This window comes from Fulmarus glacialis, unplaced genomic scaffold, assembly GCF_000690835.1.
Source record: "Fulmarus glacialis isolate BGI_N327 unplaced genomic scaffold, ASM69083v1 scaffold11891, whole genome shotgun sequence".
Classification (NCBI taxonomy): Eukaryota; Metazoa; Chordata; class Aves; order Procellariiformes; family Procellariidae; genus Fulmarus; species Fulmarus glacialis.
The window spans coordinates 44,201-70,300 of NW_009192181.1; the positions used below are offsets into that span (position 1 = coordinate 44,201).

The 26,100-nt window shown below is 42.2% G+C and overlaps 1 protein-coding gene across 1 annotated transcript in view; it reads left to right on the forward strand.

Annotated features, from left to right (window-relative positions):
• The window catches only part of PLXNC1 (plexin C1), a 69,056-nt gene extending 44,153 nt beyond the window's left edge, over window positions 1–24,903 (forward strand). The window contains exons 16-29 of the mRNA XM_009586965.1: window positions 882–923; window positions 1,417–1,541; window positions 2,099–2,297; window positions 3,690–3,840; window positions 11,298–11,471; window positions 12,494–12,597; window positions 16,827–16,881; window positions 18,005–18,036; window positions 18,125–18,232; window positions 20,177–20,340; window positions 20,779–20,926; window positions 22,743–22,883; window positions 22,973–23,047; window positions 24,741–24,903. Of these exons, the coding sequence (XP_009585260.1) occupies window positions 882–923; window positions 1,417–1,541; window positions 2,099–2,297; window positions 3,690–3,840; window positions 11,298–11,471; window positions 12,494–12,597; window positions 16,827–16,881; window positions 18,005–18,036; window positions 18,125–18,232; window positions 20,177–20,340; window positions 20,779–20,926; window positions 22,743–22,883; window positions 22,973–23,047; window positions 24,741–24,845 (1,623 nt within the window). The 3' untranslated portion in view covers window positions 24,846–24,903. The remainder of the gene's footprint in view (window positions 1–881; window positions 924–1,416; window positions 1,542–2,098; window positions 2,298–3,689; window positions 3,841–11,297; window positions 11,472–12,493; window positions 12,598–16,826; window positions 16,882–18,004; window positions 18,037–18,124; window positions 18,233–20,176; window positions 20,341–20,778; window positions 20,927–22,742; window positions 22,884–22,972; window positions 23,048–24,740) is intronic.
• The last annotated feature ends 1,197 nt before the right edge of the window (window positions 24,904–26,100 follow it).

Sequence of the window (26,100 nt, forward strand, 5' to 3'; positions counted from 1 at the left end):
CCATCCTTGGAAGTGTTGGACAGGACTTTGAGCAAGCTGATCTACTGCAAGATGTCCCTTGCAGGGAGTTGGACTAGATGATCTTTGAAGGGGGTTGGACTAGATGATCTTTGAAGGTCCCTTCCAACTCAAACTGTTCTGTGATTCTATGATTTTATAAGGAAACTAGGGGCTGCCAGCATCACAGATAAAGCAGATGACAGTAAATGTCACTAGTGTGAATTTGTTGCTCAAGGGTGCTGCTCTGGGAACATGCAGCTGTGTTGGGACCTTAGAGGCTGTAAGAGTCAGACAAGAGGCATCAACAAGGTATTTGAGAACTGGGGGCTTCCCTTTGTTGTGAGAGGTTTCGCTGGGGCTGGATGTGTGGTGGCACCTGTGCCTCTCTGAAGACTGAGAGCATGGACCTCCTGGAGAGTTCATTAGCGAACATTCATAAAGTGCCTTGAAATGAATGGAGGCAGATGAACTCAAGTGTCACTCTGTTACAGAAACCCCATACACCAAAGGCTATCATTGCCGTCCGAGAAGGATGCAGCCTGCAGCACCCCTTGCACACCAGCACATTTGCAGATGAGGGTAATAAACAGCTTTTCCTGCGGAGCATTAGTTAAATGCTGTGCTAGTGCAGCTCAGCAGCATAGAGTTACACGCACAGTAATACTGAAATCAATACCAGGTCATCTTTGAGAGTTCGCTTTTCAGAACCTTGGTAGCACTTCTGCAGAAGTTATTGGGTAGAGTTTTTATATTGTAGCTGCATTAGAAGCCAGCATTTCCATTGTTTTATTTCAGGAACATGCTTGGCGTGCTTATCGTACATGTGTTAGAAACTTTTGGTATACGTAAGAATGATAAATATCACTTGTCTTATATTTTAGTCAGGAGGCTTTGCATCCATCTTCAGTGAAGACATGCCACAGGTAAGTTGATGTAGTGTGATATGCCTTAATTAATAAATATTTTTTCAAGGGTGATTGTATCCCTTATCTCAGCGTTGTCCTTGAACACATCAGATTGCATTTTCAGTATGTTCCCTTTCCCCCATGAGAAGGGTTACGTGGATTTATAGATAAAAAAAATTTTATATGTAAGATGCTGTTACCCAAAGTATATTATGACTTATTTAAATAAAATAAACAGAATCTAGTCGTGGGAAATGACACACAAACTTAACTATTGGCATTGCTTTGTGTATATGACAGAAAATGTATGCTCTGCATGTGTGTACTCTGTGTTGTACACAAATGCAAATGCATCTTCGGTAAAATCCTGAGACCCATGAAATAAATGCAAAATTCCACTGATTTGAATGAGGCCAGAATGTTATCCCATATGTTGCTTACCATTTTTCTGAGCATTAAGAATCCATCATAGCCAAACTACAGTTTGCTTGTTTTTGTTTAACTATTCCAGAGCAGAGACCAAACGAGCAAGGATGAAAGCTTCAACATGTTGCATGCTTTAATTTGTAACAAGAACTTTCTTGTTACTCTCATTCACACCCTTGAAAAGCAGAAAAATTTCTCTGTGAAAGACAGGTATAGTATGATTATGCTTATCATCTTCAAGACAAAGAATTAGCAAGAAAAAACAACATGGATTGTAGCACGCAAATGTAATTTCTGCTTCTTGCAAAACAAACTTGCATTACTCCAGAGCATTTTTCCATCTTCTCCATCTGCACACACTGAGGAAGAAAAAACATTGCCATTAAAACAAGCCATTAAAGAGAAATCAGAATGTTTCTACATGTAAACAAAGAGGCAAAGGAGCAGGAAAACTCACTTCAAAACTGTAAACACTTCCTGCAGTTAGATCAACAGTTCTACAGTTTAGAAATGTTCTGTCACTGAAGCAGGTATTGTTCTGCAGAATTAAATTTAGAGACACAAATTCTGTGTTTAAAAAATAATCACAAGAGCAGATGGACTTGCATTTTTTATATCTTTGTAGAGATCAGTGGACAGTTTCTGTGCCTGAGGAGGGAAAACTTAGGATATGAACTGCACTAAAGTGTGTTTCATTTATTAAAGATGACTGGGAAGAGAAATTCCAAATATTATAGCGTTCTTTTTTTTTTTTTTTTTTTTAACAGGTGCTTGTTTGCATCCTTCTTGACTATTGCACTACAAACTAAGCTAGTTTATCTAACCCATATTTTGGAAGTGTTGACAAAGGACTTGATGGAGCAATCAAGCAATGTACAGCCTAAGCTCCTGCTCAGACGAACTGAATCCGTGGTAGAAAAATTGCTGACAAACTGGATGTCTGTCTGCCTTTCTGGATTTCTCCGGGTACGTGTACATCTTTTCACTATGTAAGATATGCAGATAATTTTTTAAACTGATTTCTTCCACAGGAATTGTTAGAGGGATCAGTTTAAAGCATGCAGTCTAACATTCAACATTATTAATGTGCGCTCTTCTAGTTTAGGTGACTTGGCTAGCTATCATCAATGGGACGTAGGAAAAGAGCGCGTCTGTAAGCGATGATCATGTAATTTATTTGGCTGAGATTTGCATAATTTTGCAATTCTAGCATATTCTTTTCTCGTGTCAGATGTTATTTCATCTCCATGAGATGTATTGTGGTCACACTAAAAGACTGACACGCTTATTAAAATGCAGCTGTACCTTTCTATGCAAGCTATTGGAAAGCTACCGCATAATGGAGATTTAAGGAATACTGTCTTTTGGAAAACAAAACTACTTTCCAAACTTTTTAACCTCCAAACAGCATTGCAGATTTCAAGAACTAAATGACTTCAAGTGGCAACAAAATAAGCATTTTCTTTCATTTTACTGTTTGTTTATTTTAGCGTACTTGATAGCACTTCGTTCTTGGTTTCAGTGCTTGGTTATGCTTCCTGTCTCTCTTACCGGTGTGATGGCATCGCATTGTTGGTATCACTCATATCAGTCCTTGCATTAATACAGCAGCAGAATTGTTTGAGGCTCAGCAGCTCGCACCAGTTTCCTGAAACTCCAGGAGAGAGCCAAGGAACTGTCAGAGATCTGTTCTCGATACACCAGTCATCTTTACAGAGTTGTGCTAGTGAGATGCCTTAGCCAGGCTGCAGGAATCGTGTCACATGGAAACAAAGATCCATCCTTCCTTTCTCAGGTGCTTTCCTGAAGCCTGGGGTTCAGGCAGGAGAGGGAAGCCCCAGTTTCATTCCCTTTTTCACTGATACACCAGTGTGTCCCACCACCTTGCTCCCAAGGCTTTTTTTCAGGGACAAGGGGAGACGCCAATTCAAAAGGAAACTAGTTGTTAGCTTGTTTTCTTACAAGACTGAAAAAGGAAGAAATAGCTGAAGTATGTGTGTGAACACATGCGCGTCTCACCCCCCACCCGCTCTTTGGTGGAACTAGGAAGCATCTGCCAGGTGGAGTAGGAGCAGCTTGTCTGTAGTGTGCTTGTGCACAGCAAGGGGCTGTGAGCTATCTTGCCACACACTCCAGCTGTCCCTTGCTATTTGCATGAGACTTTCACACTGAAAAGCAAAGGATGGAGGTTAAACAAATAAGCAGATAAATCTGCTCAGAGGGATTTTCTTTTCTAATTGCAAGATAACACGTTAGTTAAAAGGAAATAATTTGTTACACTTGATTTTTTCTAGTTATTCATGCCCATTTAATGCTTACAAAAATAAACATGTTCCATGCGTTTGTTTCATGTCCTAGGAGACAATTGGTGAACCTTTCTATTTGCTAGTGACAACCCTCAATCAGAGGATAAACAAAGGACCTGTTGACGCGATAACTTGCAAAGCCCTGTACACACTTAATGAAGACTGGCTGCTGTGGCAAGTGTCTGAATTCAAAACAGTGGTATGTTTGCCAGTTTGTGTTCCCTCCAAACATGGACAACTACAATGTTTCCTCTTTTTCTAGGAAGCTGAATTAAAGCTCTTAGACACTAAGGTGGTGGTTAAGTACCCAGATAATAAAATTGTTATTGCTGACAAAGTTTCAAAATGCAGTACAGTTAAACTAGCTGGTATTTCACCAATATACATTTCACAAATAGCACTCACTCCTTGCTCCTTAATCTCCAAAGGTTAGGCTTAATGAAGTCTCAGGGTATTAAAATTCCTTCTTCTTTTAAAGTGTACTACAAAAACATAAACATATGCTTAGAATTTAAACTAAATTACACTTTTCTAATGAAGGAGAGAATGGAACGCAGAGGTTTTATTTTTCTATTGTGTTTACTTGTGGCTGATCTTCAGGCAGCAATAATTTTCTGTGGATTTCCATGTTATTAGCTCCAAATTAGCTCCAAATTAGTAAGGCCACAGCGTGGTGGATTCTAATTAGTTGCCTGGTTAAAAACAAGGTATCTGGGAAGCCTAGCTAAGTTTCTGAACTTTACCATAGGTTTCTTGCCTTTCTCAAAGCAACTACAAAGTGCTTCCTATTTTACAGTTACACCCAGAATTCTTTGAAAGCTGGAATTCCCTTACTGATTGTCATTCTGACACTGAGGGGAGAAGGGACAGCAAGGATTATTGCACTTTGGAGCATGTAAAAATTGTGACTTTTTGAGTAGGAGGTCTGAAAAAGGTTTTCAGGGTAACCAGAGCACTTTTTTTCCAGAATTTCCAAGTGATTTTGAGTGTGAGAACTTAAAAATCTGCTTTTCCAGTCTTTTCCATAGCTTCCTTGTTTCTGAACTCCTGGCTTCCTGTCGGAGTTACCAGGCATACTTAGGAGTATGAAAAGTGCGGCCGAATAGCGGGCTTCAGAGCTTGGGAGCAGAAACTGCCAGGGCAGCAACTGCCATGGCAGGGACACTGCAAGTGCTGGTGGCTTTGAAGGAGAATTCAGTCCGCTTCAGAGCCCATATCCTGAGCTCAGGTAGGGCTGGAGCTTCCAGGTCTGCCCATCTTCCAGTTTTGCAGCAAGAACCTGAAGGTCCTAAGATGCCACATACTGGAGTAGACTACATGACCCTGGAAATTTTGGCTGGTCAGCAGTCCATTGGACTTAACTCACGGGGTCACGTAGGAAGCTTACTGAAATGACAACCTTTCTGTGAAACATTTCTGAACTGTCATTTTCTGCTGAAAGCTCTTGGACTGACAAATTTATAGTCAAGTCTTCTTACAGCTATTTAAAAAGCTGTTGTTGGAAGCTTCATCTGAAGGTGCTTCAAGCTAAATTACCACAGTGTGCATTTGGAAAGGAAGTTTGTGACTAAAAATTAAACGCGTAATACCGCATCTTTGGTTTCCTTGTTTGTGCGCTGCATTCTGGCATGCATTTGGGATCCAGGATAAGTTTAAATATATTGCTATATATAGCCATAGGATACAAAACCCAGTAGTTACGCAGAGCAACAATTTTCAAGCAAGCTCAATATGCCTGTTACTACTAGACTGCGCAGGAACATCTGGTCCTGTGGAATTGATTGACTTTTCTTATTTATAGCACAAATTCAAATTGAGAGCACCTTGTGGGGATAGCTGACTCTGAAACTGCCTTAAATACTTTTCCTAGTGCTACTTCTATGCATGCAGTCGCTGATAGGGTCTTGTGGGCAGCCTGCAGTGAAGGGGAGAGAGGGGAAGTGGTCTGAAGGACTCCGTATCAGTGGGGAAGGCTGTCTGTGAACAGGCAAGGAAGTGAGAGAGCAGATAGCCTTTCTCGAACGTTGTTTGCTGCCTTTGTACTTTGTATTCCTGCTTTTAAGTAGGAGATAATGATACTGTTATAGGCTTAATAAGTCAGCTTTCCCCGCTAAGGTCCAGCAGTTTATTGGACTTAGTTGAGAAGGGGCTGAATGTTCCATTTAAAACCATCAGAAAAGGAGAGAGGATCCTGCAGTAAAATTGGAGAGATGGAGCCCAAGGACTCTAGTTCTGGCTGGACAGGGAAACAGTTTTGTTTGGTGTTTTGTCTAAGATTTACGCTGGAAACTAAAACTGTGCTGTGAAAGAGATTTAGGTGGTACAGCGAGGCTTTCTGGGCTGGGGAAGCAGGCAAGCTGTGCACATTTTCTCTTCAAGAATAGCATTTAACAGGATGCGAAAGTGGAAGGAGTCAGCTTTTCTTCTCTCACTAACGCTGCTTCACATGCAGTGCAATGACATGCAGGACCTGTGAGCATACAGACAGGGAACCAAGTATTTTCTCCTTTCTTTGGAAGAAAATTTCTGCCTAAAGGATTGCAGGTTTTGTTTTCTAAATGGAATAAATTCTGAGCTGAGTTTTCAAATGCATTTGCACATTTGCTCACTGCAGTTATATTCTGAGTCTTGCAGTATTCTGTTGGTATTTTATTTTGCCCCTTTCCACAGCCTCACAATAGCAGTACATTAAAACCTACCTGTCCAGAGCAAAGTATAAAAACACAGCCAAAAAGAGGGTGATAGAAAGATACTGAAGCACATCTGCAGACACTCGGTGTCCAGATTTTTAAGTGTAGACACTTGAAGATGCAGGGATGCATCTGGTAGGGAGTTAAACTCTCAAATCAGTGGCAGGGCACAAACAAGGGTGTAGGCACTCTGCATGCGAATCTCTCCTTTCAGGACTGGGACTGCAGTTCCAAACTAATAAAAGCAGGATACAGACAGGCTCCTAAATATCAGGGGGAGTTCCACAGGTCTTCTCCTAAACACACCACTGTGCAGATAAACTCTTGGGGCAGAAGGAAGAAACATAGAGAAAGAAGGAAGGATGGGAGAGATTTTCTAAAATTCAGGTCATTTGTAATAGGAAAAAAAGAGAACTAAGAAACATGTTGGTTTTGAATTGTATTAGAGCTGTCCCTTGGCTGGGCTCCATGCCTTTTTCAATAAGGCCATGGACCTTGGGACCAGCCAACCCCCTACTGTTACCCCTCTCTGCTGGAAAGGGTTAGATATTGAACAGAGATGGGCTGCTGAAGTAAATACTCAAGCAGAGGAATTGAAGGAAACATACTTCTGAAAGCACTGGTCCAGTATGAGCTGAGGAGCTGTGTGGTTTCACGCTGTGCTTATATTTGAGTATTGAGAAATAAAACTGCCTTGAAAGAGACTTGGATGTGTCGTGGAGCCTTTTCACAGGCTGAAGAAGCAAGCCTGCTTTCTCACAGGCAGACAAGCAGCTGCACCCCTCGGTGGATAATTTGCTCAATGACTGATGAAGAAGAGCGATGCACAGCTGAGTGTTAGCATTTCACTGAAGTGTTTCATTTTGAATAGAAAAGCTACACAATGCCAGCCTGGCATGGGAGAAGTTCTCTGTGGAATTTTTCGCGTGGAAAACCAGGGGAGACTTCTTCATGTGGTAGACTTGGTGCTCCGGCATTCTTTTGAATAGTCACTGCTTATTTTACAAAAGGTATTTGGGCTGTTGAGTTGTTTGCTGAAATGAGTTTGCATTTTTAGATGGGAGGAAATTATCTCATTCACCTGTTCAGCCAACAGCCTTTTATTGAAAGCAAAGCAAGGCCACATGGTGGAAGGTTGTTTAAAGTGTTCAACTGCTTTACCAGTTAAAAGAAGGGTGTTAAAAGAAGTGGGAGGGCTGTAAGGGAGTAAAGCAGAGACAGGGAGCCCAATTTCCTAATAAGACACCATGGTTGTGGTATTATTAGGCACACTTTGTGAGAGATAAGGAAGCTATTAAAAGCATGTGACATATGGGGATTTTTGTCAGCAGAAAAGGACACAACAGCCCTTGCTAGGAAGTGAGAAGTGCAGATGTTGGCTACAGGAGAGTCTTCTGAATTAGACACAGATTGAGTACCATACTGTAGCATCGAGAGTACAACCCTTGCTTCGTGTAGTGCCCATCTAGCCTAAATTTAACTCCCGTAGCATTTTCTGTGCCAATTTGTTAGCTGTTCTATAACCCCTTCATGGGTAACTGTTCTGGCTGCGGCAGAAGGATCATACAATCAATCCGATTTTTCCTGTTTATTATATTTCATAGTCTGGGAGGCAGGGGAGTAGGTTTAAGGCAATTTCGTTGTGCTGTACATCATGGTGCTGTCTCCTTTACATAAATGCTCTAACTTTTACCATTCAAAAGTTTTTCTTGTTTTTTCAGTCTGTCTATAAATGGAAATACACTTTGTTCAGATGCATAGCTGAATAGAGAACAGGGTAATGAATAAGAGCCCTTGAATATAAGAGACGAGATGATTTTTCTTTACTTCTAAGAAAATACGGTATTATCACATTTCTTTATTAAGCCACACCTCATTTATTATCTGCTATGGTTATTAATAGCTTTACTAAATAATTCAATGTTTGAAATTAATTTTCAAGAAAACTACAAATCTGAAAAACCATCTGTAAACATTGTCTTCAAATGTCACTATTTCTGTCACTGCATGAGTGAAAAAATGTTTTTAAAATCTGTTCCTGTCTTTTAGCTAGGTTCCAAGCTAGTTCCTATACAAGTAGTTGCAGATGCTGGCCTTGTTCTCCTTAAGTAGCCTTCAAGAATTCTTGCAACCTGTGTTGAGCCTTTGCTGAAGAGCACTGTGACTTTGTGTTGCTAATCACTAATTTCTAGTGCATGAAGTCTCAACTCTAGATATTACTAGGTTGAACCACATGTCCTGTAATTTCCTCCTGAATCTTTCAAAAGTTTCCTTTGCAAAGTGAGAGAGCTTAGAAAAGGGTCTCATGATATTTCCTTGTGACTTCCATGTGTCCTCCTGTGATTTCTCTTAAATGTTTTCTGACTTTCAGAGCTGATCATATAAGGGCTTTCATAATTTTACAGTCATTTCTGATTCTTTTTCCAGTTCTACACTTAGTGTCTAAATGCAGTGATTGTGACTGTCAGCTTCTCATTAATGGTTTCTAAAGCCAGGGATTGTGCTATCAGACATGTTGAATCTGATTTATGAAAACTTCAGCTATGGAGGGAAGACATCGTAATAATTGGCTTTCCTAGCTCCCCATCAATTGCTTCATCACTTAAGATTAACTTCTGCAGGAAATCATACTAGCAAAACTGTCTGGCTCTCTTGGTTTAGAGACTTCTATGCGTTTAAATATTTCTTCACATCTGACCACTTCTTTGAGTCGTAAAGTGTTGTTATTATCCTCACATTGCAGATACTTTCAATCAAGAAGCCCATAAATGACTTGTATTCCAGCTACATAAAGGACTACTACTCTCTTTTTACAGTCCTGTCATCCTGCAGTGAGTTGAGTGGGGATGGGAGAACTCTCGCATGCTAATAACTGAAGAGACTGCACATTTATGTGCAGTCTGTGTGAGAGCATGTGCTGAAAAGGAAATGCCGCAGAGAAAAAGACAGTTTCTGTTGACAGTCTGAAAGGAAGAGGAAATGAAGGAGAAGCAGAACATGAATATTGCAGTGTAGGAATAATGTTAGGAGGAGAGGATCAGCTAAAGGAAGGAATGCTTCCAAGGATGTAAAGACAAATCAACATCAGTTAAAGTGTGAGTAGCTACTCCAGAAAGATCAGTTCAGAGACTAGAAGAGACAAAGACTTTTATTAAAATGAGTTTTCCAAAGACAAAATAACAGTTAGTCCCTGTCCACATTTTTATCCTAAAAGACCATGACCTCAGGGCAATCAAAGTCAAGGACAGGACTGCTGTCTGTTCAGTTGGTCTGTGGGCCTAACCAAGCATGACTCCCTCGTTCCTGTGCCAATACATTTTTTACTAATTTTCCGCATGAAATCCCAACCTAAGGCATGGCATCCAGTCTGCTTCTCCTTCTGCAGGCACCGTTCCCGTATCTCCTCCTCTTCCATTCCGTCTGTCCTTTCCATGGACTCATTTTCCTCACAATTAAACATCTTGGTTTCCTGATTAAGTTATTCTTAGTTACTTCAGTTACATCCTAGTCTTCTTCATAGTTTTGCAACCCCGTTTTTAATACACCATTTGCTTCTGTAGAAACAGTAAAGTTAATTTATGTTTCATTGGACTACTTCTTTTCACCACCAGTTGTAATTTCCACTCTTGCTTGTAGGAAAGCAGAAAATAGCATTCTACAGCTATTAATAACTACCCATTTTTCTAAGAAGAGAGAAAAGTTGTCCCTGCAGCAACCTGGACAGAAGTTCTTTCCTTCACATGACAGCAGGGAAAAAAAAATTCTTTAGTTGCTTCCTCTTTTAACGATCACTCCTTCTCTGAGTCACACCTGCAGTGCTCACATGTCAGTCAAAAGATATGTATTATAACAGAAATGTCCAACAGCCAGAATGGTTCAAGTACATATGCTTACATATTTTCCCATGCCACCTGCAGTCAAGTGCTGGCACCTAAAACACTTGTTTTAATTCTGTCCCAAGACACCTGCAGCAGAATGTCTGTATCCATGTAGCTGAACAGTGATGTCTCTGCAAGGAGCAGCCTACGGCACTGGAAATGAGTGCTGTTATCACTTGGCATTAGCAATCCTGTGCTCATCCCTTTTCCCTGCCTTTTGGAAGCAGTTGATCTGCCTGACCTGATCAGCAATACGACCTGACTAAAAACATTCCCTGGAGATGGTCACCCAGTCTTATTGGCACGTCCCTCTAGTGCATACTCACCTTGTGTGCAGCCCAGCAGATGAGTTGTGTCCCAACTAAGAGTAGCCATGAGCTAAAGGGCAGGGGTGTTGTAACTGGACAGGTTGTGTGGGTGTTTGACCTGGAGTAATAACTAATAGAATAAATCACACTTTTCTGTGCAGATCTGGACCACTTTGGGGTTTGTCTGCTGCAGCATGCTTTTCCTTTCCACTGCTTCTGTGGTAGCCCTGTCTCTTCTGCCTCTAGAGACATGGCTGTACGCAGATAGACACTGACATCTCCAGGGAAGGTGTATTTTTTTGTGTGATACAAGTTACTCAGCATAATCTGCTGGCTTAAATACACTTTTTAACACTGCTTCCTATCCACTGAAAATAATCATACTTACCATGACGACTTACTTAGCAACCTTATCAGATCTCTAGTCGCTTACAGTTTTGTTTTTAAGGCATTCGTTTCAAATAAAAGATCTGCTTTTTCTAGAACATGCATTGTAATTTTTCTGGGTCTCCTGTCTTTTTTTGGTAATTCACTGAAATAGATTTGCACAAAAGCAGAATACAAAATACACTTTTGGAAATATATAGTTATATATCTTTGATTCTTTGGACACGAGGAATTCTGAATGCTTCATTGGGTAATTGCTTCAAATAATCTTTATTTGAAATAGCTTCAATAATAAATATGCCGAAAATCTCTCAGTTTTGCTGTCAGGAGTTTGTAGGTTTCCCATGCCAGGTGTTCGCTGTAAGTCAGAATAACATGTGTTTCTTTCCCCAGACAGTGAACATTATCTTTGAAAAAATCCCAGAAAATGAGAGTGGAGATGCCTGTCAAACTATCCAAGTTAATGTTCTGGACTGCGACACCATAGGCCAAGCCAAGGAGAAGAGCCTTCAGGCTTTCCTTAATAAGAATGGCTTTCTCTATGGTCTTCAGCTGGATGAAATTGGTCTTGGTAAGAGAGTGTCACTGTGTTATATTTTCAAGGAGTTCACTGCTCTGTCGGTGGAGTTTTCTTGTTAGGAATTCCTACCTTTGGCTTTGATTTTTTTTAGCATTTAGGCAGAACATAGCTTTTGTAAGGAATTTCTAGGGAAATACTAGATCATTTATGCTACTAGTTGGAACATGGGAACTACATCTGCTTCGCTTCTGCAAGGACTTCAGCATGCAGTTAACAAACAGATGTTATTTATTGAACACATATAATTTAAATGTTCCTTTTCTGGGTTAAGTAAGGTGGCCCTCCACCTAAGTACAGCTGGTTGATAAATTTTGTCAGCGGGTAAGATGACGCATCATGATTACCAAGTAATTAAGTCCCTACCTACTATCCTTCCTACCACCCTTCCTTCCAACAGGCCTACATTTCCCTTGATCAGGAGAACTCACAAATATAGTTTATTTACAGTCAGATTAGGTTTATATAATAGTTTGCATGTGACTCACAAAGATACGTACAATATCTACAGATGTAAATAAGGCCATTCCAGCAGATGATTCGAGCCACCTTTGCTTGTTGGGTTTTCATAGCTGATGTTTATATCCACCACCAGTGCCTGATCACCCTTCACAATACTATGTCAGTCTTGTCCAGCTCATTTTAGTGATCTCTTAGAAGTGGCTTGTGAAACATTTCTTCTAGTCCCAACGTGGCCATAACACGAGGGCACACTTGTGCAACAGAATAGCTAGATTAGGTGAAAGCATCTCCAAAAACTCTGCCTTGACCAGCACAAAGTGAGACATCAGTAGCCTGCAGTAATGGAAGCCACCCAGGATGTCACCACGGAAAAGGAAGGTGTAGTGTGGGAGTGCAAAACCACACTCATGTGACCTAGTACAAGGACAGAGAGAAACAGCTCAGTTGGGAGCCACTGGCCCAAAAATAAATTAGGTGTTGTTTTTCTTTACAAACACCTGTACAGTGAGAATGCCATTGGGATGTAATTGTTTTCTGTTGCTGTCATACTGCAGAACTTGTGTCTGAGGAGCAGCAAAGAGAATTGTTAGATATTGATGGTTCCTCAGAGGTGATGGAGGATGGGATAAGGAAGCTAAATACCATCGGTCATTATGAGGTAAGCAAGGAAGCCATACCAATGAATCGAGAAGCAGTTTCTCCCCAACTCCCCAATGCTGTCTGCACAGAAATATCTTGATTGATCAAAATCTTGAAGAGATAGCTGAGCATCATCAAACAGAAGGAAAGAAGTGTGACACACAACTTTCTTGCCAATAAGTCATATGTTTTCTGTTACTTTTCAGAGGTTTGCTTGTTGCAGGGTTGCTTGGTTCAAGCATACCAGGTAAACTGTTACTTCTGTTGAACATTTCAGTTAAAACAGCATCTGATTTCCAGCTATGAACATTGCCTTGAGTCTTTTCTAGTCTCTGCTGCTGAGTTTTGGTTGCACCATGAGCAATTGTTTACCTCTTCTCACCTCATATTTTGATTATCTGAACAGGCGGTAGTGATACTTGTGAAAGCTCATTGAGAATCAGAATAAAAAGGACCGATGAGTCTGCTTGCTCTTCTCCCTATGTCAGTCTCCTTCCCTTTTTCTCTCTATTTCTGCTTCCATCTACTGTCGCCACTTGTACTGTAAGTTTTCCCCTCCGCTTCCAATTGCACCTGTAAACCAGTCATTTTCAATGCTGCAATAATCTGTCCATCATTGCAACAACACATAAGGCTGCAACTGGTGGCAGAGCCCTTCTGGGTGTAGCACATTGCAAAAGCATAGCAAGCAGCATTGCCTGGCTAAGGAATTTTCACTGACACCAGTCGAAATAGAGGGTGAGGGGCTGGGGTAAAATGCGCAACAGATGATTGGCCTCAGGTGGTATGGTAGCTCACATTTTGATGCTTACAGATAGATATTGGAAATGAGGTTAGTATGCTGAGTGCGTTAGTGAGCTTTCTTCATACCTTCTTAAATTTGAAAGTCTGGCTCTTAACATGATAAAAAATCTTTATTTATTTAGAAGTTTTGCTGATGAGCGTAGGTCTGTGCTGTGCAACGCAGTCTGGTGCTGAGAAACCTGAGCCAGCCCTGAACACGTTGCTGTCTGCATGAGCAAATACAGTGCCATCCACAGAGAGGAACAAGGGCTCCTAGCAGGACTATTTGTAGCTTGGGCGCAGCACAAGGCTGCACAGATCTGAAGCAAGCTCATTTGGAGTCACTTTACAGATTTCTGTAGGCGTTTGTTGCTCTCCTTACCTCCTGGGGAGGTAGCAGTGAACCCAGATGTCCTGAGTCACCGTCCAGTGTCTTAAATACAGCTTTTCCTGTGCCTCTCTTGAATCTTGCCTATAGATTAACGTGGGACTTCCTCCACTCCGCTTGTAAAGATTTTGTACAAATTAGGACATTGTAGTGTTGCAGTCAGAGTCTGTGCAGCAAAGGTCAATGTAGATTTGAATCTGATTAGATATTTGAACTTCTGTCTAATGTGATAGTACCCGCCCTCTTTACTGCAGGCAGCTGTTGCAAGTGCTTCCTGATTTTACCTGGCAGCTTTTTGTCCTTCCTGAGCTCATGGCATGCCGTGGCTCATGGGTGCCATACCTCATGGCACATGAGTCTGCTCCAGTTGGTCACTGTCATCCCTGGGTATCTTTGTCCCAGCCCTTGTTTTTGCCTGAGGTTTCTGCAGGCAAATGCAAGTTAGGTTGGAGGTTCAGTTGTTTTTGCAAAGCTGTAACTACACTAATTATAGCTTAGCAGCTGCCTTATGGAAATTGTGCTGGGTATCTCTGTTAGATATTTTAGTTCACTTTTTCTGAAACTGACAAAATAATGTACGTTTTAAGCAGAAGCTTAGTGGCATTTTAGGCAGTGGCTTAGTGGCAAGTATCAGCCATTACCATATCTAGTTTATTTTCTTGTATGCATTTTAATGGAAAAAGGAATGTAAAGGTGTCTAGTTAGCAAGAAAAAGGAACACTGCATACACCATGCGAGGGTAGTAATGTTGCCTGAGGAATTCTAACTTACATTTCAACAATGCCTAGAGTTTTGTGGCAAGCCTGAATTTTTCTTTTTGTTTGCCAGCCTTAAATGGTAGAAAGTAACCAGATCTTTGAAACTGGGAAGTACCGTCAAATCTTTTTAAGGTACTGGAGCATGAGGGTTGTGTTGTAAAGGTCCCAAAATCACCAGTCACTCTTGACTTAGTTTCTGCACTGATTTTTAAAATGTGCAAGTAGGGGATGTTTGCATTTTTGTGTGGTGTTTCTGAAAGGAAAAAAATCCACTGCACTCTTATTAGACTTTCATGTGTCTCCGACTTGGGTGCTCCGTTTGCTCTAATTTTTTGCTCCTAGTAGGGTTATGGATGTGATTATTTATGAGGTCTGCACTATCGTTTGCATGAGAATAACCACAAGCCTTGACAAGAAAGTTGCTGATTATCATGATGTTCTATTTCCCATGCAAGAAGAGAGCTAGAGAACCACTTTCAGATCTGCTGTCCAGTCACAGATCTCCAATTTCTCAACCTGTAGCAGCACCGCACATTCCAGGAGCAGGCACAGCCCCAGAGAGCGAATCTGAGTGTGTGATCCAGGGAGCTCACTGACAAAAACTGGATTATAGGGAGGACAGGAGGCCTGGAGAAGAAGGAAGAGGCATAGAGCCACACTACTACATCTTCTGTTTTGCAAAATAGCTGTACTCCATGTTGTATGGATCTGAACAGATCTCCCCTCTCCCTGTTTGTCCCCCTCAGTAGCACACCTGACAAAGTAAAGATGTTTTGAGGTGCCCGTGGGAGCAGTGACTGAAAAGTGATTTAGGCAGTAGGACACAAAAAGAAGGGCTTATGTTTTTTTTTTGTTGGATCACACTGAAAGAAACAGCAAGTATGGCTGCTGCAGTAATGATAAAGAAGGGAAGGCATATTCCACCAAATGCTAAAAGCATCATTTGTCCCAGAAATAAAACCTGAACTGGGGGCTTAGATCATGGCTGCACTGCAGCAGCGCCTCTGGTTCTTGGAGGGAAGCACGGTTCTCCCTCCGAGCTCTGCCCGTCTCCCTCAGGACAGGAGCCAACACATTTCAGCACTGAGCTGCTCTCCTGCTTCTTGGAGAGGAAGTGGAGGCAGCGTATTGCCCACGCCGCTCTGGGTAGCCCTGTTCCTGTTTACCTATCTTCAGGGCCAAGTAGGAGGACTCTCTGGGTGTTTGTGTCACCTCACAAGCTAGCCTTAGAGCATATTCCCACTTGTAGTGTGGTTTTAAAGTGCTCTGTGTTATCTGAAAGAGCTCTGTAACACTGTATGATAAATGGAAACCCTGCAAAAAATCATACTTATAAAAGAGATTGCATTTACTTTTCAGGAGCAAGTGTAAGTGCCTTTTTCTTTGGCACAAGACACAGCTTTTGATAGAGTATCTTAATGTTTAAACTGGTTTCTCACACCAGGCTGGCTGCCAAGGTTTAAAAAACACTTAAATTATTTTGGCAGAGATCCCTTCCTAGAACTGGCCAGTTGTTTTTGTAATTATAGAGGGAAGTACACTAGCACTTGGCAAGACCCAGCATTTGACAGTAGAGCAGTGGTGTAGTTCTCAGTAGGAGCTGGTTTTGAGTTACTCTTTGACAATAAAAGCATGACTTTCCAGTTTCTTTTAAAGATAATAGTTACTATCCTGGCAGCACTATGAATTCAGGGAAGGAGGGGGGGAGATTTTCCCTAGAAATCCCAAGGTAGCTAGATGTGGATCTTGACCTTATGGTCCACGGGGCATAAATATTTTGCTCAGTTTGAAAATAGTTCTTGGGAGCATGGCCCCTCAACATGGCCCCTCAACATGGCCCCTCCATAGGGCATGGGGGGAATGGACTGAGCTGGAAGAAAGGGGACCAGAAGAGAAATCATCCATGTGTTCCCCTCCCTGCCTCACCTTCCCGTAAGATCCTGTTGCATTGGAGCCAGAGAATTCAACCTGGGCAATCTGTAGAAAGATGGGTGCAAGAAGCAGCACAAAGCAGTACATGAAAATGTCCAAACAGGGGATGAATCAGAAAAATCAAAGAAAGGGAAAGGTCTTAAAGGCCGGTTTGTTGGAAGAGCTGCCTTCCCACCTTGCCAGGTAAGGCTAACAAACTGCAACTGCTGCCCCTGCCTGAAAGCCCAGCCCTGGCTGCCTGCTGAGAGCCGTGCACAGCGTGGTGAGAACAAAGCGGGCTGGCACGCTCCTGCGCTGCACGGACTTAAGGACAGAGGAAATGAAACTGAGGGTGTCGTGAATTCTAGACACTTCTGTTTCAGATGATATGTTTGCTTTTGCTTTCAGATTTCCAATGGAGCAACCATAAAAGTCTTTAAAAAGAAAGCAAATACCCGATCAGGTAACAAAGGAACTGCAACCTATTTAATCTTTTGTGGAGGATGGGCTGGGAGTGCAGAGACCTGAGCTATGACAGGTTGTATCTTGGTCCATAGGAGGTCAGAAAAATTGGCACTTTGATATAGCTGAGCAAAATGAAGAGCCATGTTACCCTGGCTCTGGGCCTCTGGCAGGCACAGTGGGCCTAGGAGGAGGGAAGAAGGCAAAGGAAAGAAGGACAGAAGGACTTACAGTCCTCAGCAAATAAAGATACAGCTTAAAGATACAGACTCATAGGCAGGAAAGCAGGGCAGGGGAGCCCGGCCCGGGTGACACAAAGTGCTGACTGGTGAGACCAGCGCAGGGAACATGCCCTGCTCTGGTGCCTGGCATTGTGCATCACAGACATAGTGGTGCACTGTCCAGAGACAGGCATAACAAAAAAACGCAGTTTTGGAACTTTCCTTGTTCTCTTGACTGTGTTTCTGAAAGCTTTGGCTCGGCAGTCTCAACAGCAGGTCGGGAGTTAAAGGGTACTTACAAGGGGTCAGTTCATCTCATCTACCCCTGTGATGCAGGTTGCTCCACCCCAGCTGGTGGCTCAGGGGAGGTGGACTTTCTGTAGCCCCTGGGCAGAAACAGACACTCCTAGTGTGTGATTCACCCCACCATCAAAGGGGACATCTAAAGTTAAGAGAGATGTGTCCCTGAGGTGCAAATCACTGGGTTGGCATTGCTCTCTCCCTCAGCAAGAACAGGGTTGCCTGTTCTCAACCATTGCTTTCAAACCTGACCTCAGCCCTCCTGCACTGAGTACTCTTAGAGACTAATGCAATCATCTCATCTGCTGTCTGTTGTCCTCCTGTCAGAGGAGCTGCGATTTGCTGCCCGCTTACCCCAGCAGCAGATGATGATGCCCTAGCTTAATGGTCCGAGCTACAGGTTGGCACTGGGGAGGTGAGCCAGGACCTGTGCATTTCTCAGAGGCTTCCCCCACACTGCAGGCAGGAAAGCGTGATGCCGAGCCTGCTTGCTCAGCACACTGGCGTGCACCCTGCTGCACAGCCCAGAGCACAGCAGAATTCACAAGCTTATAGCTGTGTGTTTCATTAATGCCTGTTTGCTCTCTGCTTTCTGTTGTTTAGATGTGGACTACTCGGATGAACACTGTCATTTGGTGAGTTCAGTCATTACGCTGTTAAATGGTAGATGTAATACTGAGTTGTATTTGTATCTGTGTAATCTCTCTAATCTCTTCACGACAGATTTTACCAGACTCTGAAGCAAACAAAGATGTAAAAGGAGCAGGTCACAAAGGAAAGCAAAAATTCAAAGTGAAAGAAATGTATCTGACAAAGCTTCTGTCAACCAAGGTAAACTGTAAAGGCCTTATTTGGGGGGAGGGCTGATGTTAGACTTGGCTAGTTTGGCACAACAGAAATAGAAATTAAAGCAGAAATTATGTAGACTTGTGCATGTGTATCAAATGTTAAATACACATGCAGGTATAAATAAAATAAAAAGGTAGCCTATAAAAATCATTATGCTAACTATGGATTGTGACCATTTGCAAAGATGGACACATTTCAGATTTTCTAATGCTAGAGTTCTAGAATTGTCTATTACTCACACTCTCTATCTCCTCAGTAAGCACAACCTTTTTTCTCAGGTTAAAGAAAAAAGGTAGTTATTGAGCTTATAGAAAGTGAGTTTTGCCACTGAGTCCCACAGAGCGAGAACGATCCCTTCTGGAGAGACAGCTTTCAGTCAACAATCTCCTCACTCTCTACTGGAGTTTGCCCAACTTAGAGATAACTTCCAAGGCCTGAGTTTCACAAAATACTGCCCGTGAGATGGAATAATCTTTTAGGGTCTCAAATTAAGCATCCAAAATAACCAGATTAATTTTAAAAACAAGGTCCTTAGGATTTATAATACGATTACCTAATTTATATAATGCGCATTCCTTAGGAATAAGCCCTGCTCACTCCCTCTGGTAATGTCATCTTGCTTCTGACTTGCGCAAAAGGGTTATAAAACTCTTTGCAACAGCATATTACTTAAACTATTAATCAGTGCACAACACTGAGAGCTGTGCGATACAAGAGGCCTGAAGGGATGATGATTATGGCCTCCGTGCATTTAAAAATCTGTCAGTCATTATTTAATTAGATTGTTGATAGCATCTGAAGTAATTTGGGACTCTACCCAAAGTGAGAATGAAGACTGGTCATTTCTCATTAGCTGTGGAAACTAACATAAGCCCTTAGGAATTGCTGGAGTAAACCAGTAATATCTTACGGTGGAAGACTGAAGTACAAAAGAAAATATTAGGCTCTTAAGAAACAGTCCTTTTAAAGGGCTTTAAATTAATCATCTCCTCCTTCAAAGTAGGATAGTGCTCTGAACAACAGCGCTGTGATATCCTTCACTGAAATGCCACCCATGATACGCTGTGCACTAAAGGAAATTGCATTGGACCATGTCTTTCTCCCTGTCTCTTTCTCACCCGTACACGCACGCAGACACAATTGCAGAGTTTGCCACGTGAAACTGGCCAGTAGTGCATCAAGGCCCTGGGATATACTTAAATCCTTCTTATTGAGAGATGATTGAGCTGAACTGAGCTTCAGAACAGATGCGAAGAAAAAAAGCACGAAACAGTGTTTTGCTTTGTTTGCCTCTACTTATGAATAGTCTGTGATGATGTCAGTGAGTCCATCAGCAACCAGCTTGCTTTTGTGAGCCAAATAGCTTCATTTCTGGATCAGAAATACCCAGTTTTCAGATCTTCTCTCTAATATTAGTGTCTTCATGTGCCACCTAAGGCATCCTAGAATTAGATCAAGCGCCACAGTCGCTTGGCTGTGCAATGTTAATGAGCACATGTGTTCAATGTGTGTCGCAGATGGCACCATGAAGACCAGTGCCCTAGAAAACTGGTTAAACTCCTTTTGCTCACCTCCCTCTTACTTCCAGTCATAAGTTCCAGATGCCTTTAGCAACAGTGACAACAGTATCCGAAAAGTTGATGTTGTCTTTGTTGGAACAAGTGATTCCTTCCACCTACGATTTATCACAAAGTTCACCACAACTCTCCTGTCGGTAAAATGATAGGACATGTGACATTTGAAAGCAGCAGTTTAATTTTTGTTATTGACTGTCTTGTTTGCCAATAACCTATGGCCTAGATGTTTGCCGCAAGCGTATTGTAGTTTCTGTGTGTGCTTGCCTTGGGGCACGCTCAGCTCTCTGAGACAAGAAATCCTAGTCTTTTCTTGTGTAATAATAGCACTGTTCATTTTCTTACTTTTCAGGTTGCAATTCATTCAGTTGTTGAAAAGCTCTTCAGGAGCATTTGGAGTTTACCCAACAATAAAGCACCTGTTGCCATCAAGTACTTCTTCGACTTTCTGGATGCCCAGGCTGAGAGCAAAAAAATTACTGACCCTGATGTGGTCCATATATGGAAAACCAACAGGTATGCCCATATGATACGCGCAGGAGTGCATGCACTCTCTAAAAATCTAGTTGCAAAGATGCAACAGGTCACCTGCGATCAGAAGAATAAGATTTTGGCATGTCTGGTTGAAGATGTGGTTTGGCTTTGTGGATCCCAGTAATTTTAGTATATCGATTGGATACCGATACAAACCACCATAGCTTCCAGGACCTCTAAGTCTGCATACTGACTTCACACTCAGAAAGAAGTATCTGCAGGTTGAGAGCATTATTTGAAGATGGAAGGGTGACTGACTGATGTGTTTGCTCTGTAGCCTTTGTTCCCTGATCCCTTTTTTAACATGAATAAGCAGCCCAGAAATACGCTTCTTTCCATGACTGCAGAGCAATTAAACTACCATTTTAAAGCAGTTGTGCGACCTGAGTGGTTAAAGATGCTTGTTCTTTCTCTCTCTAGTCTTCCTCTTCGCTTCTGGGTGAACATACTGAAGAATCCCCAATTTGTCTTTGATATTAAGAAGACTTCACATATAGATGGCTGTTTATCTGTAATAGCACAAGCTTTCATGGATGCCTTTTCTCTAGCAGAACAGACACTGGGGAAGGTAATGCTGCCCTTCCAGTCTTTTGTTAACTTGTCAACCAATGTCTTTTTCAACTGTATAATGATTTAGGGGATGAAGTCCTGGATCTGCTGACATCAGGGCCAAAACTGTCAGTGGCCTAATTAAGCTGGGTTTCCATTCCTTGTTGCTCTGTCTCACAAGACTTTGAAGAATTCACTGAGTAAACAGATACAGCTACTAGAAAGCCATATTTATAGTTAACTGCTGCTTGTCTTTTCTGCAGTTAGTTTCTGCACAGTGTGTTTATAGAATATGTGGAAGAGGACGGAAATTGTAAGATTTTAATGAAGTTTAAAGAATTTTTAAACAAAGGTCTTAAAAGTATTAACATTATTTGATAAGTAGTCCAGATTTTGTCTGCCACACACCAATGTGCAGAAAGTACACATAGTAAGCTACTGGGAGCTGTAAGAATATTTGAAAGAGCTCTGAAGTTTGAAACAGTTCCTTTCACATGTATTAGCTGCTCCCTTTTCATATGCAAAATTATTTGCTGGAGTAACAAGTCCAGAAATCTTACATTCAAAAGCTCTTTAGTACGGTGTCCAGAACTCTGGGGATCAGAAATACTCATTTTTCCCGAGGATATTTTCCCTTTCTTTGGACCAAAGCAGGAAGCATTTGTTCAGGCTCCTACTACCAAGAAAAACAGGCTAGAGATTTTTTAGCATTAAAAAATTTATATAAAAATGGACTAATTTCCTATGTGATCTGAACCGCCTGCTCATCTGTTAAAGGTAAATAACAAATAAAGTGCTTATTTACCTTATTTTAGGAGTGAAGTGTCACAAATTAAAATTAATCACATCACTCGCTTGATGGAAAAACTGCAAATGAGCATGGTCTGTTAGGTTTCTATGCCTAACATCCATTGTGAAGTACTGTTGATACAACAGCTCCCATTAGCCATTTGAAAAGGGATGCTGAAACCTGATAAAGGTTTGCAATGCAGTAAACATCTTGTGGCCTTTTAGTACTAAAATGTATTTACTTTCATGATTTTTAGCCTTTTATCTTAAAACATTCTTTAGCCACTTAGAAAACAAACATTTACATCATTTCATCACGCAGTGGAAACAGCAGTGATAAGATACCACCACATGGTTGTGTCATTTACTCCCCAGAATTTAAACTACAGCAGTGACAGGAAACTACCAGCCCCTACTTTTACGTTCTGAAAACATGGTTTCCAGGTGGGGCTTCGGCTCCTACCACAAACATCAGCATTCATTTCCTCGGATGAGCCTAAAGCTGCCTGGTAGGTCAGTGCTGACCTGGGTTGTTGAATCCCTGGGGAAAAAAATAAATCCCTTTGGCTCTCGAACCCCTGAGCAAAAGGAGTAGTAGGGACCAAAGACTTTTAGGGGAACCTCTGCCAGGAAGGCTCTCTGGCATGTTACCCTAGGGGAACTTCACAGCACTGCTGTATCCTGTTTGTAAATAGGGCATCAGCCTCGAGCCCTTTGGTTCAGCTTTCACAATCTTTCAGGTCTGGGGAGCAGTGAGGAGGAAGTAAGGAAGAAAAATATGTCTGAGGGACAAATGTTCATCACTCCTGATGCCAATAGAAGTAATTATATGGCAACTGTCGTGAAACACAATGCACTATTACTGAGGTCCTGCGTCTGTTCTTCATCTTTATTTCATAACCTTGATTCCTTGCATATAACCACTGCAAAGAGAAATGAGTCACACAGAGAACAGACACAATTAGATGCAATTAACTATGTGGAGGTGGAACCTTAGGAAATCTGTGCTGTGAAAATTGACAAGGCTTCAAATATTTTCTTTTAAGGAAGCACCAACAAATAAACTTCTCTACGCTAAGGACATTCCACTCTACAAGAAGGAGGTGAAAGCGTACTATAAAGCCATCAGGGATCTGCCTCCATTGACCACTGCAGAGGTTGAAGAATTTCTAACTCAGGAATCTAAGGTGTGGTTGAGAAGCGAAACTTCATTTGCTTTCATGTTAATTTTTGTTAAAAAGAAGAACTATCTGACCAGAACTGTTTTCTGTTGTAGAAACATGAAAATGAATTTAATGAGAAAGTGGCCTTGATTGAAATCTACAGATACATAGTGAAATATTATGATGAGGTAAGCATGTCTGCTATTCCTGCTTAACCCCTTAATGTTAACTTGCTATCTCAGGCTTGAAAGTTGCTTGACAAAGTAACCAAGGGCTGGCCTGGTGCGTGACTTACTGGGTGCCACCCCAGAGACGTACAGCCCCTCAGTGATGCAGCCGAGGCTGCCCCTGCCGCTGAGCTGCGTGGGTCAGAGCCGTGCAGCCCCCGGGGCGGCTGGAGCCCCCACCTCTCGGAGGGGTCACAGGCCAAAGGTTTGTAAATGCACCTTTGCTGTCACCGCTGTATTTCACAGAGACAGTAGCAATAAAATTCTCCCTGCAGTTTTGAGAAAGTTCCTACATAGGCTAGGCTTCTTGTTTTACTGTGTTTGCAGAGTATCTGCTAATGCCTGTCACAACTTCTGTGTGTGCACTCCATTGCCCTGGAGATTCAGAAATCCAATTAGACTGTAGCACCAGGGATCTCGATTTAACAGTCAGTACAAACACCTCAGCGGAGCACACTCAGCCTTACAGCAAGAGGTGTCTGCTCCTTTCCCATCATAGCCCTCTTACGCTCTTAAAGAAACGAAGCTATAGCTTCCAGTGAAGCTATAGCTTCCAGTCCCTGCTATTGCTAATAAAAGAAATCTTTTCGCAACTGAAAGCACTTAGTCACGGGCTACCTCTAAGCTGCTTTGTAAGAAAATCCCTGCCCTCCGCTTTGCATGATAGGATTCTCCACTCCATTTTGCTTGGCATCCTTAACAGAGGCTGCGTGTGCCTTTGCAGGGCGCAGATAAGAGCCAGCTGGGGTGTGTTGCCTGAAGGCCTCGTTACCACTTCCAGCAGGTTGTCTGGGTCTCCCAGCAACCAGACCTTTCGCTCTTTCATCCCCAGCGGCACAGCATCAGCACTTGCTGTAATCATCCAGCTCTCAGTCACCTGTTAGCTAGCTTACCACTTCTGATCTCTAACATCTCAAATTATCTGGGTTCGGCATCAAATCTTTGCCTCTTAAAAGAAGCTTGGGATGATACTTAGAATGGCACTATATTCAGCTCACTAAACTTGTTGACACAGGAGACTTCAGAATGCTTTCTAATCTTAGTGCCCACTTTTGCTTTTTTGAAGCTAGTACTGGCTAAACTCACCCCATCCTTAGAAGGAAACCCTCCCTCTGCTCTTCCCCCTCTGACTTTTGACTGGGAGCAGCTAAACCTCATTCATTGTTTGCTGAGACTTCAGTCGCTTTGTAGAGTTGCCAGCAAAGAGTTTTCAGACAGCAGTAGTGCTCATTCCTATCACCTGGGCGGGTGCCAAGTGGGCCAGTTAGAGGAAGAGAGGCTGTTTATTGCCCTCAGTTTATAGGGCAGAGGAAAAGAAATAAAACATCATTTGCAAATCTGCTCTAGGGTAAAACTGGAGCACTGGCCTTGCCTCACGCTTCAAGAGATGAACATGTGTTGGATTTGTTTGGGGTTTTTTGCTTGGCTCTGTCATTCTTTTGTGGAAGTGTTGCAAATCCTGTAATCATAATGACTTGAAAGGAAAACTACCAAAATAAAGTGTTAAAGTCAGAAAAGAATGTTTACATATAGCCAGGCATTCAGATGGATTTTTCTGCCAGTAGTTGTTGGAATGCAGAAAAGCAGGCTTTAAAAAACAGCAAGTAAAATAAGCGCTAAAAAAATTATTCTCTTTTTTGCTAATTGTTAACAGATTGTCAGCAAACTCGAGCGAGAACGGGGGTTTGAAGAAGTCCAGAAACAGCTCCAGCAAGTAAAAGCCTTATTTGATGAAAAGAAAAAATGCAAATGGCTTTGAGCAGAGCACTGACTCACAGCATCACTGTGGGGGATTTTCAATAAGCGCTACTGCTCCCAAAACTGTTTTGACTGACTATATGTACAGGGTTTGAAACATTTGGACACTCTTCTCCACTCTGACCATTCCAAGTAATATCTGCGTTTGGGAATGAAGTACGGGCAGGGGTAGATATTCAAACATGGGCATGTGAAAGCGAAAGTGAGTCTAGCGTTGGCAGGGCCAGCATTTTTAGGTACTTGGAGACATGTACCTTCTGTTTCAAAAATACTGCCTAAGCTTTCCGCTTACTTAAAAACAAGCTTGCAGGAGATGTGCAAAACACACTGCAAGTTCAGAGTTGCACATGTGAACTTGTAAGTTGCTTAGCTCTTTTTTTTAAAGAGAAAGCTGATGTTTTGCCACATCCTTTCAGCAGCCTCGTCAAACTGTGAGGATGAGCTCCGGCTTCAGAATACGGGTCAGCTGCAGTTTCCTTCCTTCCAGATAAATGTACACTGGTTCCTGTTCAGGAAAAAAAAATACAAACAGCACCAAAGTGATACTTAGGACAAGTGTGTTTAGCAGAAGAAGTGGGTCTGAGGTTTGAAGTCCAAGTGCCACATGGCAGGACCTCTCTTCCTTAGGTTAGAAATTCCACGTGCAAAGCAAAGCCAACCACTGAGCAGGGGGGAGGCTTTTGGAGAAAGGCGCTAGACCGGCATCAGTCTGTGTTTACATTTCTACCTTTCCATTCTTAAATAAGCTGTGAAACACTTGTGAGCAGCTTCATGCGTGGAACCTCCATGCAGCTGCACCGCATCAGAACACCGTTGTGATTTGATGAAGCGGCTGACGATGGCTGCACTTCGGTGCACAAACCTGTGCTCGGGTGCACGATCGGCCCGTGCATCGGTGCCGACAGTCCAGGCCAGTCTTGCCATCCGTGTACAAGGGCCTCACAAATCTAAAGCCAGCATTTTTTTTTTCAGGTTGTCCACACAAAGGCTTTGTCAGAAGAGGGTTAGTTTAATAACATGTAAGAACAGGAGGGCTGGTGTAATCTCTGACTCCCTATGAGAAACTGTTTGATATAAACGTGATAGGTAGGGTTGCGGGGAGAGGTAACTGCCTTGGACCTGCTGGGGTGTTTTTTGAGGCTTAGCCATTTTCAAAGAAGGGATCCATTACATTTGCAATGGTGGCTAAAGTCAGCCTAGCTGGAAAGCAGGTGCGTGGCCATGCTGCTGAGACGAGGCTGGGGCAGGGGCTAACA